This window comes from Chinchilla lanigera, unplaced genomic scaffold, assembly GCF_000276665.1.
Source record: "Chinchilla lanigera isolate Chin_1 unplaced genomic scaffold, ChiLan1.0 scaffold00061, whole genome shotgun sequence".
NCBI lineage: Eukaryota > Metazoa > Chordata > Mammalia > Rodentia > Chinchillidae > Chinchilla > Chinchilla lanigera.
This window is the reverse complement of record NW_004955462.1, coordinates 11,005,188-11,023,937: the sequence shown is the minus strand read 5'-3', so window position 1 is coordinate 11,023,937 and position 18,750 is coordinate 11,005,188. Positions and strand designations below refer to the sequence as shown.

The 18,750-nt window shown below is 41.2% G+C and overlaps 1 protein-coding gene across 1 annotated transcript in view; it reads right to left on the bottom strand.

Moving 5' to 3' along the window:
• Positions 1-6,577: 6,577 nt before the first annotated feature.
• Aldh9a1 (aldehyde dehydrogenase 9 family, member A1) overlaps positions 6,578-18,750 on the bottom strand; it is a gene marked incomplete at its 5' end in the record, with an annotated part of 19,214 nt that continues 7,041 nt past the window's right edge. Inside the window, 5 exon segments of the mRNA XM_013521373.1 lie at positions 6,578-7,341; positions 9,115-9,227; positions 11,682-11,823; positions 14,218-14,305; positions 14,524-14,712. Of these exon segments, the coding sequence (XP_013376827.1) occupies positions 7,247-7,341; positions 9,115-9,227; positions 11,682-11,823; positions 14,218-14,305; positions 14,524-14,712 (627 nt within the window).

Sequence of the window (18,750 nt, the reverse complement as noted above, 5' to 3'; positions counted from 1 at the left end):
TTTCTATCCCTTTTATACTCTCTCTAGGCTACTGGGATTGGGTGGGTGCCAATCCAATCAGCAGAATGACTTACTAATCACCCACCCTTAATCCTAGCACCCTTAATTCTAACATTGCACCACAAATCGGTCACGCACTGTAGATCCAGGGACCTCTGAAAAAGCCCTACCTATGGCCACATGAGGCTCTGGGCAACATCTAGACACAAGCCATAGCAAGCTACTAGCCACATATGGCTTTCTAAAGTAAAATGTAATCACAAAGTGTCCAAAAACACCAGTTCCTCATCTGCACTGGCCATATTTCAAGTGCTTAGTAGCCAATTAGAATCAGAGATAGGTTTGAACCCATGCCTGACTAAAATCCAGGCATGTTCCACTGGACCACTCCACTGCTTAGGTTCACAGATGCATTTAAGGATGGAGCGCTATGGCTGGCATCTTTGCCAGCCAAAAACTGTTAGCCACACCAAAGAACTGAGAATAACCTGAAGGAAGATTTAATTTGGTTTCTGGTTCTAATTTTTTAGTATGCTGGCTCCAAGGCAGAACATAGTGGAAGGGTGAGGTGCCAGGAAGCAGAGAACAAGGGGAGGGGACCATGGCCAAACGTAGTCCACAACCCACACCAAATGTAGTCCATGACCCACACACTTCAACTGGGGCCCACCTCTGGTTTCCATCACCTCCTAATAATGCCATCAAATTATGATCAATCCGTTGATGAAGTTAGCACCTTCATGCTACAATCGTTGTCCTAAAAGCCCACCAGTAGTCAACCAAGGCTTCCAGGCAATGAGCCTTTTTGGGGGACACTTAGGATCCCAGCCCTAACAGCCACTGAAAACGGTCAACCTAGGCCATTCAGAGTTAGGACTAGAGCAGCATTTGCTCAGATGTAGTTCATGAGACATTTTCACATAGAGAAAAGCCAGGAAGATGAGGACTGATTTTCATAAAGCTTTAACTTGCCTTCCTTTCTACATTCAATGTCCCACACCAAGCTTTAAACTGAATGAACCCATACTGTATCTTAACTATGCCCACCTGCAGGTAGCTGTGTGCCTGTAGCCAGTCTACTCACCTCCTAAACCTCAGCTTGCCTAGCACTAAGTGGTAATACTTCTTGTATAAAATTCTTGAAAATTAAACAGTAATGCAGGCACAGTGCCTAGGAGGGGGCTGTATGGCCAGAGGCTGGCTTGGGCTCAGGAGCCATCTGCTGGCGGGACTCAGCAACCAACCAGGTAAGCCTGTGTGTTCTAAGGATGCCCAGTGTGCCTGCTTCCTGTTTTCATCCCTATGATGTGCTTCTAACGTAATCAAAAACCAAGCAGTCACTCAGTTCCATTGCTCTTAAGCTACACTACTCAAAGGAACTTTCTGACGTGATGGAAATAATGCTGAATCTGCTCTGTCCAACTCAGTACCCAGGACACATGCGTGTGTTGAGTAACTGATGAGCTCCATCATTTAATTGGTTTAAATTTAAGTAATTCCATGTGGCTAGTAGGAACTGTACTTAGTAATACAAAAAATATTAATGTACCTGCAGCAGTCTCAGCCGCAGCTGCCCATTAAATTCACCTGGGGATCTTTTAGACTCCAGATGCCCAGAACAATTAAATTAGCCTCTCAGTATTTTTAAATATGGTCTCTGAGTGACTCTGATGTGCAGTCAAAGTTGAGAACCATTGCTCTAAAAGCCCTGCCTGGCAAACTATTGTGCTTATAAATCAGCTGAGGTTCTTATTAAAATGCAGGTTCAGAGTCACAGATCTGAAGTGGGAACAGGACTCAGAGGCAGGTGCTGCTGGCCCGTAGGCCTCACTGAGCAGCACCTGTTCAAGCACTGTCCTGTCACTGTCCAGGAGCCCAGGGTTCCCATTCAGTTTCCATCCCAGTAAGGGAAGATGTAAGTAGCATGTAAATAATTTCAAATAGCAACAAAAGCTTTGAAATAAAATAGGGTAATAATATAAAGTGTACACTGTGGCTACTTTCATTTTAAGGAGGTAGACTTTTAGCTTTTTGCTTTAAGGAGTCTGCAAGGTGAAGTTGTGGAGAAAACATACTCTAAGAGGAGGAACAGTAATTTTGAGGTCCCTGAGGTAAGAACAAGCCTGGCAGAGGAATGGGGACAGGGAAAGAGAGGCTGATGCAAGATGAAAACAGAGGGCAAGGTCCACAGTCATGGCAAGAACTCTAGATTTTACTCTAACTGCAATTAAAACCCACAGCAAGTCTAAAGGACAAGACTGATGTAACGTGATTTCCTTTGAAAAGCTCCTGCTCTGATTTTTTTATGGTTCTTCACATTATCATTTAGTTGCTAATTCTTTTATTGCCTTTGATGTCTTGAAAGTCATCTTTTCGAGAGATGTGTACACCTCAAAAAGAAAGATAAAAATATTTGATCTTTAGGTGTAAGAAAAAACAGGTTCATTTTTATTTCAGAGGAAAGTCCAACTCAGATGACTGCATTTCAGAGAAGCTGGGGTGGAGACCTCAACATTATAAAAAGCAGGCAAGGACTAGGGTGACCTTACAGAAGTTTTGATGACTGGGAGGGGTGGTGTGTAACTGTAAGCAACTTTCACCCTGCCAGATTCTCTTACCTTGTGCAGTACCACGACCTCTAGCACAAGAATTAAAGCACAGCAGAGAAGAAAGGAGGGGCCCTGTGGCTATCCTCTTGTATGCAAAAGGCCTGCCCAAATTAGGGACCATTTCCATACACAGTGACTAAAAAGACAAATTAGACACAAGGACTGTTTAAGTTATTGCAAAGGAATGAACTATACAGGAGACTGCATTTTTTTTCTTTTTTCTTGCATTAATGAATTCCAGAAAAAAATTCTATCAATACATTTAGTATAGAAATCTAAGAATCTTAAAATGCATATAGTAGTGTATGAGTGAGGCCCATTTACATGTGACCTCATCAGGTTCCACAGTTTATTAGCAAATCCCAGGAAATCCTAGGAAAGATATGCACAGAAATGTTAGGAAGAATGACCTCTAGATGAGATCAAAGAGAGAAAAGAGGGGGAGATTAGAGAGAGAGAGAGTAAAAAGAGAAAAGAAAGAAGGGGAAATTACATATGTATGTATATACAGGATAGCTAACATAGTTACTACTAACTTCTATCACTTTACTGAAAGGAACAGTTAATGATTAATTATTTGATCAATCTTGCATGTCTCTGTTTTCCTGAGAAACCACTTTGAAGATATCAATACATGATACAACCACTGTTAATTATCTACCACTTTATCTGTAATTCAGTATTGCTTGTATTGTTCTAATGCTATTTTGTAAATGGATGTCTGTTTGTTAATATGTTTTCCTTCTTTTGTTTTTGAAATAAATTTTTAAAAAATAGAGTAAATCAAAAGCTGGGTGTGGTGGCACACACCTGTAATCCCAGAACTCAGAAGACTGAAGCAGGATTGCCACAAATTCAGTGCAAGTTTCAGGTACAATGTGAGTTCAGCCACTCTGGAATATGAAATCTTGTCTCAAAAAAAGAAAGTAAAGCAAAACAGTAGTAGAGGGGAAAAAAGGCATTTCCCAGAAAAATAGTTGGATAACACAACTTTTCAAACACAGGAAAACCTGGTCTCTTGGTTAAATCAGTGTTTCTGTCAGTGTGTTTGGTTTGGACATGAAGGTTCCCCCAAATACTCATGTGGTCCCAAATGGAGCAGTGTTCAGAAGCGGGACCTTTGGAGGTGACTGGATCAAAGGTCTCTGACCTCATCCATAGATTAATTCACTGACAAATTCATAGTTTAATGGACTACTGGAAGGAGTCAGTGTCTTGGTTATTTTTCTCTTGCTGCTGAGACAAAATAACTGACACCCAAAATTAAGGAAGGAAAGGTTTATTTAGCTCACAGTTTGTGGAGGTTTCAGTCCATAATCAGCTAGCTCCAAGGCAGAATGGCACATGGCAGAGGGCAACAGTTCATGGGCAGAAGACAGCAAAAGCAACAGTAGTACAAGGGGAAGAGCAGCGCTAAGCAGCCTCTTTCCCTCCCTTACATTATATGCAAACTACCCACCCCAGGGTAGGTGTAGCACTCACACTCATGAATCAATCATAAACTCTAGAAGCTCACCCCATGACTATATGAGGCTTTGGGGGGACATCTAGACACAAACCATAACAGCCAGAAACTAGAAAGTGGGCCTATTTGGAAGAAGCAGGTCACTGGTGGTGTGTGTCTGAAGCGTCCATCTTGCCCCCGGCTCCTTCCTCTCTCTCTGCTTCCTGGCTGCCATGAGGTGAACGAGTTTGTTCCACCATCCCCTTCTCTTTGCTATTCTGCCTCATCACAGGCCCAGAAACAACGAAACCAGCCAACCATGGACTGAAACTTCTGACCATGAGCCAAATAAATCTTTCTTCTTTTATCTCAGGTATTTTTCCCAGTGACAGAAAGCCAAAAGGTAATGTTTTGTAATTGCAAGTACTGTAAGTGGCCCCCAGCATCCAATCCCTACGTATGACTGCTTCCTTGGGGAACTAGATCTAGTCTCTCATATACAATGTCACAGTACAGGTCTTTGGATATAACCTGTGCACATCCTCTTGTCTCTAGAGCACTTACAATGCCTATTAAAACATAAATTCTAGGGGCTGGAGATTTAGCTCAGCGGCACAACACCTGCCTGGCAAGCGCGAGGTCGTGAGTTTGATTCCCGGTACCGGGGAAAAAAAAAAAAAAAAACATAAATTCTATGTAAATAGTTAGTAGGCTATGTTGTATACAGAATAAATAACAAGGAAAAGCCTGTACCTGTTCAGTAGGATTTTTTGAGTGTGTGCGGTGTTAGGAATCAAACCCAGGGCCTTGCATACGTGACTCAAGCGCTCTATCACTGACCTACACTCCCACTGCACTGATGCGATTTTTAATTTTCAAATATGTTCAATCCGCAGATGTGAAACTCATGGAAATAAATGGCTGTATTCTTATAAGACACTTCAACTAACAGATAGCTCTTTACAGGTAATCTGTTCAAATCTTTGAATTTGTAAAATAGCTAATGACATCTGGAACACACTTTGGACCATGCAGGGATGGGACAGGCTGAATAATGGCCCCCACAGATATGGCTCCATCCTAATTCCCAGAACTTTGTTTTGAAACAAAGTCTCACTATGTAGTTCAGACTGGCCTTGAACTCACTATGTATCCCAAGCTGCCTTGAACTTGCAGCAATCCTCCTGCCTCAGCCTCCAAAGTGATGGGATTACAGGCAGAACTTGTGAATAAGGATCTTGAAATGGAAAATTATTATGAACTATTCAGGCAGGACCTAAGTTCAATCACAGTATCCTTAGAAGGGGATATGGAAGGAGATCTGAAGATCTTAAAGTACTAGCTTAGACACGAAAAGAGGCCATGAACCAAGGAATTCAACTCCATATGAGGAAAAGGATTCCCTATTTGTCTTCTGTCAGTATAAGGAAATACCTGAGGTCACTGCAAGAAAAAAAAGTTTATTGTGAGCATTAAATGAGACGGAATGTAGCAGTAGGGACTCCCTGAGTACTCAAATGTTGGCTCCCTTACCCTGGCTATAGAGGAACCATCAGAAACCTTTTTTTTCCAAGGTAGTTCCTGCTGTTTATGCTGCACAAGGCTCCTAAGGTGAGATACCACTGTGCCCTCACTCAGTGTTCCATGTGTCCTCTGTACCAACCAACACCAGGAAGGGACATTTCAACTGTTTCCAAGCTATAAAACTATAGTATTTGCCCATCTTGATATATAATTAGATCTAGACCCAGTGACAACAGACATCACATATCTCTGACTACTACAGTAGTAATTTGTCTCTGTTACTTTTCTCATTGCTGAGACATAATACCCGACACATGCAAGTTAAAAGGAGGAAAGTTTATTTCGGCTCACAGTTTGTAGCGGTTTCAGTCCACAGTTGGCTGGCTCTCAGGCAGAGTGGCGTGGCACAGAAGAACAGAGGAGAAACAGTCCATGGCAAGGAAGGCAGGAAGCAGCAGTAGCAAGCAGTGAAGCAGCAACGGCATATCTACCTTTCCCTTTTATCCCATCCAGGCTAAAAGCCTTTTGGTTGGAGCTACCCAAACCCAGGTAGGCTTTCCCATTATCCACACCCAGAACAATGCTAGACCTATCAGTGGACTAATTCAGTTATCGTAACTTTAATCCACATTCACACTCCCTAGATCCAACCACCTCCAAAAAGCCCCATCTCTGACTGCATAAGGCTTTGGGGGGACATCTATAAAAGCCATAGCACAATTACTTATTAACCATTCTCCTAAAAGGAAGAAGAAGACAGGGGAAGGAAGCACTACCACACAGCCTGAAAGTTCCAAGGATCCAACAGCTTTTCAGGATGACACTGCCTGTCACATGGGGAAGAACAAAGGGTGGAGCTGCAACTCCACACACCCCTCATGATCTCAGCAAAGAAGTCAGGTTCCCTCCCCTGTGCTTTTAGCTTCTGCCTCTGCACAGTGCTTTTAGCCTCTGTCCTACTCTAGTTTCAAAATGTGATGAGTTCCAAAACACGCAAAAAGATTAATAATGTGATTTTATTTTCACTATACTAATTAGCACACACATAACTTTGCACATTTATTTTTCTATTTTTATTTCCAATTTGTGCACTTAACAGGCACTGTAAGACAACAAGCTGTAGTTCCAGGACTGGTGTATTTCCTCCATCACAGCAGAATAGGATGAAAATGCTTACTACAGCAAGTTAGATCCATGCAGAATTTGATCCTGTCAATTACCTAATCCCTTCTCTATCTCAGCAATCAGCTTTCTCAAAGGAATAATAAGAGACTAAAAGAAAAAGTCAATGAGTAGAAATCATCTCTACTGATTCTACTAGAAAACTACAAAGGAAAAAGTTCCTTACCTAGAGAATTAACATCATCAGTTGGTCAGCTGTTTGGAAGAAGTACAACCCTGGTTATGCTCTATATGTTAAACTCAACCTGTTCTCTAGATGTATAACTTTTAAAGCTTACACAGAAATTTGCTGGCAGGAAAATCACAACTGCCTTGATTATTGTCTAAAAGGCACTTAATGCACATTATCAAGAAAGAAGGTGACTGAAAGGAAGAACACCGCCAAACTACTTTTTAAATCTGAATGATTAAAATCTGGATTGAAAGTGGTCCTTGGTCATCCTGCCTTGGTCAAGAGAGCCAGCTCTCGTTATCCCACACCCTGGCTTCAAAAAATAGACTCCACATCACCCATCTCCACACACACAGTCTTCAATTGTGAGTAATACTCAACTGTCACACGGCCGTTCTCTCTGCCAAATCCTGAAAGGAAGAGAAGGGGCCAGGATGAGCCATTGGTACAACCATCTGAAACATCACAATCCTCCTTAGAGACATGCACCGCATCTCAGGGTGGGAGGGAAGGGACCCACAGCCTCAGCACTTAGGATAAAGCCCACCATCCATGTGCTAGCTGTGGAGCTCAGGATAGGAAGGAGGACCCACTGGGCTCTAGGGACCAGGTCAGGAAAATATACAGGTCTCATTTCTTAGCAATGTGACTCTGAATGTCAGGTGTCCACTATTCTGGGTAAAGATTTTTTTTAAATGTTTGGATTTTTTTTTTTTTTCTTTTTTGTTGCTGTTAGGATAATCTGTTAAGTGTTAAATCAGTCCCTGTAACTATCAACCTTCCAGCCTTGAAAGGGGGTGCCAATTTCAAACTTAACACTATGTACCAGGTTTCCTACCCTTTCACACTAAACCTGCAAATGACCTGCTATTACTCCCTGCCCACTACAATGGGGAAGGGCTCCCTAAGGTTCCAATGATGATGCTGTCCCTCCCGACTGCATACAGTTACTGTGGGACAGCAGTCCACAGGATGGCATTCCACGCTAGTCTTATCTTCTGCACTGCCCCAGATCAAGGCATCAAGGCCAGGTCCCCAAAAGTGTACACTTCTGTGGGCACTATTGAAAAAAAGAACATACACAAAGGTCTGGGCGAGGTCTAGCTCTCCCTTGCTCCTTTCCAAGAGTCTGAGCATAGCTGGTAGCCAGCTAGGGCAGACGCTGCTCTACAGATCTAGCTGTTTCTCTTCCTCATTCTATGCAGGCCCGGTCCAAAAGGAAACAAAAAGTGGCCTGGGACACCCTACCCTCCCAATTCTGCCAAGGCCTGAGCTGCAGATTCCAAGCAAATTCTCCCTGAAGGTGAGACTCAAATACAAGGGCACCATACTTCCCATATGCATCTGTGCCTATGTGTGAAGCTCTGAGCATCCCCTCTCTTCTCCATGGAGTTACCAGTAGAGCACAAGTAGGCAGTGCCAGAATAATACTTAATGCCAAATGGGACTGTCAAATTAACACCTGCCATCTATCTCATCAGTGTCCAACACCATTTATAAATTTGCCAACACTGATGTGAAGATTTGCTATGATGCCCAGGGGTTAGATTCTCACAATGAGGCTTCTAAAAGACCAAGACATTCTGAGTCTACATGAAGAGTGGTATGGGAAACCACTGGACACCTACAGGCAGTGGGCTTTAGAGGAAGGAGTTCTGCTTCTGCCTCCACCTGCTGACAAGCCAGACTTACATCTGCGTCACCCTGAGCTGACGTGTGCCAATGAAGGATAGAATGTTCCCATGGCCACCAACTAGGATGATGATGGCTGTAACCGATTGTGAAATGCTATACTAACAGACTATTACTAAAAAAAAAATTTTTTTTTTAAAGAAAGACTATTACTAATTCGGGCTAACAAAGAAAACAAACCAATCTAAGCTTTCTGGGATATTACTTTAGAGATACTTTACCTAAACCCTGCTGATAGACAAGGCCCGATACAGAACTCCCAGAGGAGTGGTTTTATGTTGATGGTCATGACAGCCTCTCCCAGCATGAAGAAACTTTTTGAGATGTGCATCAGCAGTTCACAACCATGTAAGAACCTTCTGGAGATGCCTGGCCTCCACTCCTGGAGACTAGTATGTCTGGGGAGGACCAGGACTCTAGCACACAGGCAGTTCTGTGGACACTGGTTTCCCCAGACACCTGGTTTGCTGTCACATTGGCCAGCTCCTCACCTGACTTCTTATAGCCACCAAAGGGCAGCTCCACTGGGCTGACGTTGTAGTTGTTAATGTAGCACGTTCCCGCCTGAAGCTCGGCCACCACTCTGTGAGCCCGCTGGATGTCCCTACCAAGGAAAGCACACAGGGTCATTCCTACTTTACTAGGAAAGGTCAGGGTCCAATTTTAAGGGTTCCAAAAGCTTGCAAAATTTTGTTTCTTTAAAAATGTTTTAAAACCATTTATTATTGAGGCAAAATAAGCATAGACTTTAATATTTATAGCATCATGCAAAAGGGGTCTACAAAATAAACATTAAGAGGTATGCTAAGGGCTGAGGATTTAGCTCAGCGGTACAGTGCCTGCCTGGCAAGCGCAAGGTCGTGAGTTCAATTCATGGTACTGGAAGAAAAACAAAAACAAACAAAACAAGAGGTATGCTAAAATAAGTCAGTGAGAAAAGTCTTTTCAACAAATGGTCTGAGAACTAGATACCTCCATGTGAAAGGCTAAAGATGAATTCCTTTCTCTTACACTGTACACAAAATTCATTCATGTGGATCACAGATCCAGAATGTTAGAGTGAAAACTGTAAAAACTCTTACATGAAAAGATAGAAATAAATCTTTATGTCCTTGGGTTGGACAAAGCCTTCCTGTCTGTGACATTAAAAGTAATAGACCACATACACAAAAAAAGAATACTTGGGTTTTATCAAAATGTTTTTTATATCTGTGCTACAAATAAGATGATCAAGGAAATAAAAATAAGCCAGGCGTAATGGCACATACCTGTAACGCCAACACTTAGAAAGTGAAGGCAGGAGGATCACTGCAAGTTCCAGGCCAGCATGGGCTTCATATTGAGTTAAAAGCCAGCCTGAACTACATAGAGTGACCCTGACTCAAAAAAAGAAAAACCTAAAAATAGGCTAGGTATGGTGGCACACACCTGTGATCCTAGCAGTCAGGAGGCTGAAGCAGGAGGACCACAAATCTGAGACTAGTCAAGGCTATACAATGGCCAGCCTAGATTATATATTGAAATTCTGTCTCAAAAAAGAGAAAGTGAAGTTGGGGCTGGGGATATAGCTCAGTGGCACAAGCACCTGCTTGCCAAGTGTAAGGTCCCAAGTCTGATTCCCAGTACCATAAAAATTAAAAAAAAAAAAAAGAGGAAGTCACAAATCACATTATATGACTCCATTCATATAAATTGTTTTTTCAGAATGGGCAAACCCATAGAGACAGTAGATTAGCAGTTCCTGAGGCTGGAGAGGACAGGGAATGGACAGTGACTATTCTGTTGTTGATTTGAGACAAGGTTTCACTAGTTATTCCATCTCACTATGCAGCCCTGATTGGCCTGGAACTCACAGCAATTCTTCTGCCTCGGCCTCTTAAGTGCTGAGACTACAGCAATGCACCACCACATATGACTGGAAACAACTATTAATGTGCACATAGTTTCTTCTTAGAATGAAGAAACACACTGAAAATATTCTAAAATTAGATTACAGTGCTAGTTGCACAATTTGTAAATAAACTAAAAACCACTGAACTGAGTGAACTGTGTGGCACGTGAATTATCCCAGTAGGGCCGTTAAAAAGAAAAGGTAAGAGCGTATTACAGTTACTTTCTTCTGTGACTGGATTTTGTTTGTACTGAGGTAGGAAAGTGAAGCAAGAGCACTCTGGTGACTCCATCACAAACTTAAAAGGCTGAGTCCCTTTTCTTTCCTTCAGCACTCAAAAGGAAGCTATTGTATCGGAGTCTCAAGAGAGACTTGGGCTTCTCTTCCAGGTCTCAGACCACAAAGCCACAGAAAAATGGACCTTTAGGCCACTAAACAAACAGCACACTTCCCAGTGCAAAGCAGCCTTAGAAAAGAAGTATGCGGGCATTTTCAAACTACAGTTTGCTCCCAAATCATCTTTTGCATTAAACTTTATGTATAAAGATTAGTCACATTACTTAGGAAAGTTAAAAATGAAACAATATCCTAAATACCCAACAACAGGGAAAATGTTATGAGTTACAATGCAGTCCAGTGAGAAACTACTCAAATGCCACTAAAAATCATGCTCCTTGAAGAGGGCTGTCCAGTATTTGTTTTAATTTTGAGACGAGGTCTCACTATGTAGCCCAGGCTGGCCTTGATCTCATGGTGATCCTCCTGCCTCAGCCTCCTGAGTATTGCCTGTGCCATCACACCCAGGTCCAGTATCTATACACTTACAGGTTTCCAAATTCCTTGACATACATGAGAATGTTTTCCACAGACACCTAGCGCAATGCTTCACACAGATCACAACTTTAAATGTTCATTCAATGAACATACAAGGACTGAATTTTCATCAACAAGTTCAGAGCTCAATTTAAGCTTCAGCAGCATCCTCCAGCCATTCAGGGCAAACTACCAAGTGCTACTCTGGCATCTTCTAACTTCAACTGAAGCAAACACAGAACACCGATGGCCCTAAGTGAGGGCAAACTCCAGCAGGGAGTCAGATCCAGCCCACATCGAGGCAGCCCTACGGCCCTGTCCCCGAAGCTGCCTCGAGTGTCCTCCTCCACATACCTGGTAAACACGCCTGCTGCAAGTCCAAATGTGGTATCATTGGCTCGTTCCAGAACCTCGGTTTCTGTGTCAAATGGTAAAATAGCCATCACCGGTCCAAAGATCTCCTCTTTCACACAGGTCATGTCATCTCTGCAGTTAGCTGCAAACAGTTATTATAAAATCTAAAGTCAATGAAATCTCTGAGACTTAAAGGTATCTTATTCCCAGGGAACAATAAAATACATCACTACAAAAAAAATTCAGTATGACACTGCCAGTATGGATATAACTGAACACCCGTTCTGCATGGCAACTTCACAGTATGCATTAAACAAGCACAGATTTTGTGTAACTCTACATCCACCTTTCTGAATCCATCATAAGGAAATAGCTAATAAGGTGACAAACATTTTCAAAGATAGTCATCACAACCTTACTTAAAATAGTAAAAACGGGAAGCAATAAACTAAACATTCAGAATGTAAGAAATGATCACATGAACTATACACATCCTCATGGTAAACATTCATGAAGCTCCAAAAGTCAGGTTTTGGGGGAAAAAAAAGATGGTGTAAATGTTGACAATAAAACATACAAAACTGGGCTGGGGATATAGCTCAGTGGCACAAGTGCCTGCCTGGCAAGCGCAAGGTCCTAAGTTTGACTCCCAGTACCAAAAAAAAAAAACCATACAAAACTGCATACAATCATACCAACTTCTGTTAAAATGTTACATCATTTTCTTGGTACTTTTCACATTTTCTTATGTGAGAGGAGCGGGGCAGGGAAGGGGAGGAAATGGAAAGGGAAGGGACGGGGAAGGGAGGGGGAAGGCACGAAGTGGAGAGGAAAGGGAATTGAGGAAGTATTCACTATATCAAAGCATACTTAAGTTCCTTTAAGTGGCTAAATCCCTGAAATGATTTAATTCACAGTTGACATATTAAAATATGTGTATCAAAAAGCTCATACATTCAAGATGTTCACTGGTGAACCCCAATGGGTCTCAAAGAAAGGGGTGAGTGTATTTATCTGCACCGTACCTGAAGAACAGCTTCTCTCAACTTTGGCAGTCACTGCATAGAGATATGTGGTTTGCAAGTCTGTGCTATACATGTAAACAATGTGGAGGCAGAAAAAGAGCTTGAGACTCTACTAGAAACACCAGTTCTTTTTAAAACTAAAGACTAAAAACCAACTACTTCCTGAGCTATAAAGACAACAACTCTAAAATCTCTTAAGAGATTTGTTAGATGCTATTCTTTATACAGCATGCTGGTCATCTGTGAGTTACAATGTCCTTTAGAGACATCTGAATTATCCTGGAAGATGTATTAAGAAATATTTAGGGCCAGGGATATAGCTCAGTGGCATAAGCGCCTGCCTGGCAAGCGCCAGGTCGATTCTGGGTACCAAAAAAAAAAAAAAAAATGAAGTATTTAGACTGTGTTTAAGGAGGGTTTACTATATTCTAATTCTCTGAAAATAATAATCTACATATAGTTTTGAGGAAAACCATTAGCCAAGAATTAGTTACTCAAAACACTTCATTACCCAATAGTCCAGGAAAATATGTTATCATCCTACACAAGTTCATAATAGGATAGTTCTGGGAGCAGTGAGATCTATGCTGGGGAATTAAAAGAGATAAAGATATGAAAAAGGAGCAGCTGACCTGTAAGAATATCCTACAGGCATGTGCCACCATGCCCAACTCAAAGCAGATTTTTAAGACTGAAAGAAGATACTAAAAATTATGAAACTGCTTCATTTTTAAAAAGACTAACATATTACCTAACAAATTGGATTTACTATACTGATCTTTGATAGTTCAATTCTTTCCTTTATTGAGGAATTAAATTCATTACTTAAATTTTTATCAAAGATGCATTTGCAGTTACACATGGTGGATCACTCCTGTAATCCCAGCACTCTCAAAGGCTGAAGCAGGAGGAGCTCAAGTTTGAGGCCACCTGGAAAGTGTAATGACTTAGTGAGACTTGTTTCACACAAAAAAATTTTTTGTATGTCTTTTTGAGACAAGGTCTCGTTGTGCAGTTCAGGCTGGCCTTGAGCACACTTTGTAGCCCAGGCTGGTCTCTCGAACTCTCAATAATCCTTCTGCCTCAGCCTCCCAAGTGCTGGGATTACAGGCATTGCACCACCATGCCCTGCCAAAAAAATTTTTTTTAAAGGCTGAAGATGTAATTCAGTGCAGAGGCCCTGGTTCAACCCCCAGTTCTACAAAAAAAAAACACAACAACAACAAAAAAAACCTATGCACTACACTTCTAAAAATTTTTTATTTCTTTTGTTCTCCTTGCTTCCAGAACATAAGATGTTGTCCCAGGTAAATTGAAATATATGGCTCCTCTAAGAGAATAGCATCCGAGGGCTTTGAAGTTGATGGGACATCTCTGCTTTTTAAACCCGAGTAGTGAGAACACACCGTTTGCCAACCCTTGCTTTACACCACATACAAATTTGTTAAATATCCACTTCTATCTATTCAGTATTTAATTCAAATCACTTAAGCACAAACAAGAAAACATACTTAATATGCAAGGTCTCATGTAGTATCCATCTTTTAATTTGGGATCCTCGGGTACATATGGGTCTCCACCATATAACACTTTGGCACCCTGCCAAAGAAAGGAAAAAGAACGCATCATTTGCAATAAACATACAACCCCAATGCATTCCTGAAAGGATATGAGTATCCTGAGCAAACCAACAGACACAAAGCAGAGCACTGCTCGAGGACACCCGCAGCCAGTACACAGCAACACGGGCAAGGCCACACAGTGGTGACAACAGTGCCACCTCCCCTCGCCCCCGCCAGCTTCCACTCACTTCTCACCTGCTCCTTTGCCAACTTGATGAAGCCCAGGACCCGCTCCAGGTGTGGCCGGTTGATGAGTGGGCCCATTCTTGTATCTTCCAGAAGGGGATCTCCAATTTTTATTTTCTGGGTCTGTTTCACCACTTCTTCAGTGAACTTATCAAGAATATCACTTTGCACAAACACTCTTGTGCCATTACAGCAAACCTAAAGGACAGATGCAAAACATAAATATGCCTAAAGGACAAAGAGAGAAAGAAAAGTAAGGTAATAACTACACTTAAAGGAGGCATGGCAAAATTTTTAAAGGATATTTTCATTTCTAAAAATTGTGCATGCTGAGGTGGGAGTGAATACACATACCCATAATCCCAGCACTCTGGGATGATAAGGCAGGAGGATAGCAAGCTCAATTCCAGCCTGGGCAATTTAGTGACTTAGAGAGACCCTATCTCAAAAATAAAGAAATAAAAATAGCTGGGGATGTAGCGCAGTACAGATACACTGGGTTCAATCCCTAGTACTGCAAAATATTAAATAAAATAAAACTTGTACTCATACTGAATTGAAAGGATTATACATGTTATTTTGGACACCATCAGCAAGTATAAATCTCTGTTTTAAGATAAAAGTTAATTTCTACTTTGTTTAAATTTTCTTAAGGCCATCAGTGGATCTGTACAACCCAGGGCCTCCCCTATTCCTGCCTATCAGCTGCTCAATCTGCTGTGTAGTTCAACAGTGGGAAGGGAATGGGAGAAGCTTCGGGAACAAGAATAGAAGAGAGGTAGGCATGGTGACACGTGCCTGTAATCTAAGCATTTGGGAGGCTGAGGAAAGAGGATCTCAAATTTGAGGCCAGCATGGACTACATGGTGAGACCCTGTCCCAAAACAAAACGAACAAGATTAGGTGCTATAGTTCTAAACCTAGTTTTAAAAACTAAGCATTTCAGGGGCCAGGGATATAGCTCAGTGGCACAGCACCTGCCTAGCAAGCATGAGGTCATGAGTTCAATCCCCGGTACCACAAAAAAAAATAATAATAATAATAAAATAAAATAAAACTAAGTATTTTAGGGAATGGTTGGGTCTAAAATTGCAAATAATCACTAGGAGCCCCATAAAAACATAATACTGCTCAAAAGAGCAGCATTCCAAAAGTAATGAACAGAGCAGAAAATTCTTGTTCCTTGAATTTTTCTTGGTAACACATAAGAATTTCATGCAAAAATTCAAAAAATTGCAATCTGTGGCATAAATGAGTTAAAATGGAAAAAGTTATGTGTTTTTTGCTTCTAAAAAAAGTCAAAATATGTAAGAAATTCAACCACCAAAATAACCACATAAACCTCATTTAAAAACAGACAAAGGGCACAGCACCTGCCCAGCAAGCGCAAGGTCATGAGTTCGGTTCCCGGTACGGGGGGGCGGGGGGGACAAAGGACCAGAATAGATATTTTTCTAAAGACACAACAATGACCAACAGGTATGAAAAGATGCTCAACATCACTGATCATTAGGGAAATACAAATTCAAATCACACTGAGACATTATCCCACATCTGTTAGGATGGCTATTATCAAAAAGATTTTTAAAAAATGTTTTCAAGGATGTGGAGAAAAAAGAACCCTTGCACAATCTCAACTGGCATAGCCACTATGGAAAATAGCCCCTCAAAAATTCAAAGGAAGGGGCTGGGGATTTAGCTCAGTGGCACAGTGCCTGCCTGGCAAGCGCAAGGTCATGAGTTGGATTCCTGGTACTGGAAGAAAAACAAAAAAAATTCAAAGGAAAACTAGCACCTCCTCCCAGCAATCCTACTGCTTGGTAGGTATCCCAAAAAATGAAATCAGTACTTTAAAGAGCTATCTGCACTCCTCTGTTCATTACAGCATTACTCACAATAGCTAACATATGGACTCCACAATCTATGTGTTCCTCAATGAATGAATAAAGAAAAAAACATTTGTAGATCAACCTGCACAACACTATGTGAGGTGAAATAAGCCAGACACAGACAATCTGACTTACATGTGGAATCTAAGAAATCGAATACACAGAAACAGAGAATATAATACTGGTTATCAGAGGGGAAGTAGGAGAAAGCCAGGGAGATGTTGGTCAAAGAGTACAAGATGAACTTAGGTAAGATGAATAATTCTAGAGATTTAATCTACAGCATAATGACCAAAGTTAATAATACTGGGTTGTATAACGAAAGTACACATAATGTTCATTTTTGAAAACTCTCATAAAAATTCCACATACATTTATCACTTTTAGAAGAGTCTCTGAAGCACCGGGCAAGGTGATGCATGCCTATAATCCCAGCACTCGGGAGGCTGAGGCAAGAGGATCATTCCAAGTTCAAGACCAGCTTGGGCTACAAAGTGAGCTCAAGGCCAGCCTGAACTGCATAGTGAGACCCTGTCTCAAAAAAAAGAAAAAAAAAAAAGGTCTCTGAAGATACATGCCCAACAATATGAAAATATATGTAAGGCCATTCATTCACTGCAGTACTGCAAAATACTGCAAACAACCTAAATGCCTCACAAGGAAAAGCAGCTGGAGCACGCAGTAATGAGAAAGAATAAGGATCTGTATCAAATGACATGCAGTGGTTTCTAGGACACAGTAAGTGAAAAGAGCAAAGGGCAAGGGTGCCTCTAACATGTTAGCTCACGTGGAAGAAACAAAAGCAAACAAGAAATACCGAAGTACCTGATCCTTTGTGCAAAAAGAAACACAGAAAAGGAAAAACAGAAATAAATTACAGTGGCTCCCAATGTGGATGGCCAGGAAGATTACGGAAATGTGATAGAAACATAGTTTTAAGTGTGGATTTTTTCAAAATTTTAATGTTTAAAACCACATTATTATTTTGCCTAATAAAAACAGGTTTTTTTGTTTTTGTTTTGCACTACTGTGCCCAGGGCATACTGCAAACCCACCAACCCCAGCCCCTCACACTTTTATTTTTTATTTCAAGACAGGATCTCATTAAGTTGCCCAGGCTGAGCTCTAACTTGTGATTTTCTTCCTTAGCTTCCCAGACTGCTGGGACTATAGGCATGTACCACCATACCCAGCTTGAAATAGATTTTTAAAGTCTGCAAGGACAGGCAAAATAAACTCCAAATGAAACACCAGCAAAAACAACTAAGTCTGTTATTTTAAATGAATGTCATAACCATACCGAAAGCAGAGTAATAAAGGGGGAACAGACCCAGGTAACAGTTGAACACAGTATTTTGACTATCCTCTCAAGCTGAAGACAAAAAGAACTGTAAATTACTGTGAACCCCAACTAGAGGGTTGATTGTTCACAGTGCTATAGATTCACAATCAGAAGCTACTATAAATGTATTAAAGACTAAGGAATTTTGTTGTTATTATCTGGTTTGTTTTTGTTTTTGAGACAGAATCTCACTATGTAGTACAGGCTGTCCTTGAACTCATGGTGATCCTCCTGCCTCAGCCTGAGGAATTAAATAAACATATTGTGCATAATGGGGTCAAATTTCTTACTGTCAGAAAAGGAAATTATAAATATGGAAAGGTAGAAGCCCAACTGAACCTTTAGGGTATTAGACTAAAATTGGAAGTTTCTGTTTGAACTTGTGGTTATTAATAACATGCAAATACAGACATAGATATATATATATACATAAACATATAAGTCCTAGCACTCTCCACTGAGGGCCTGGGAGCACCAATACCACAGTAGCAGTGAACATACCTGCCTCTGAGGTCATGGTTTCTAAATGCTATTTACCACTCAGTGAACCAGAGTCCCCAGAGAAATGGCTGATTATGGGGTCCAGCCAGGAGAAGAATAATATGAGTCTAGAATACCTTACTGTGCCAGAATTAAAGTGCTTAAAGAAAGAGAATGTATCAACAGGGCACAGACATGGGATGCCACTAGCCAACTATGCAATTATTTGGGCATCCAAATAAACAGTAATACTAATGGACTGTAATCAACAGAATGAAATAAAAATATATAAACAAGTGAAAGAAAAAGAGGAGAGGGGAATGTTCCTTGTGACAGCAGAAGGTGGAGAGATAAATACACGAGGAACAATGGAACATGAAAATCATCATTCAGCAACAACCATAATAAAAACTTTCAGCAAGAATCATCATTGGGGTCTGCGGATTTAGCTCAGTGGTACAGCGCCTGCCTGGCAAGCATGAGGTCATGAGTTCAATTCCCGGTACTGGAAAAAAAAATAAAATA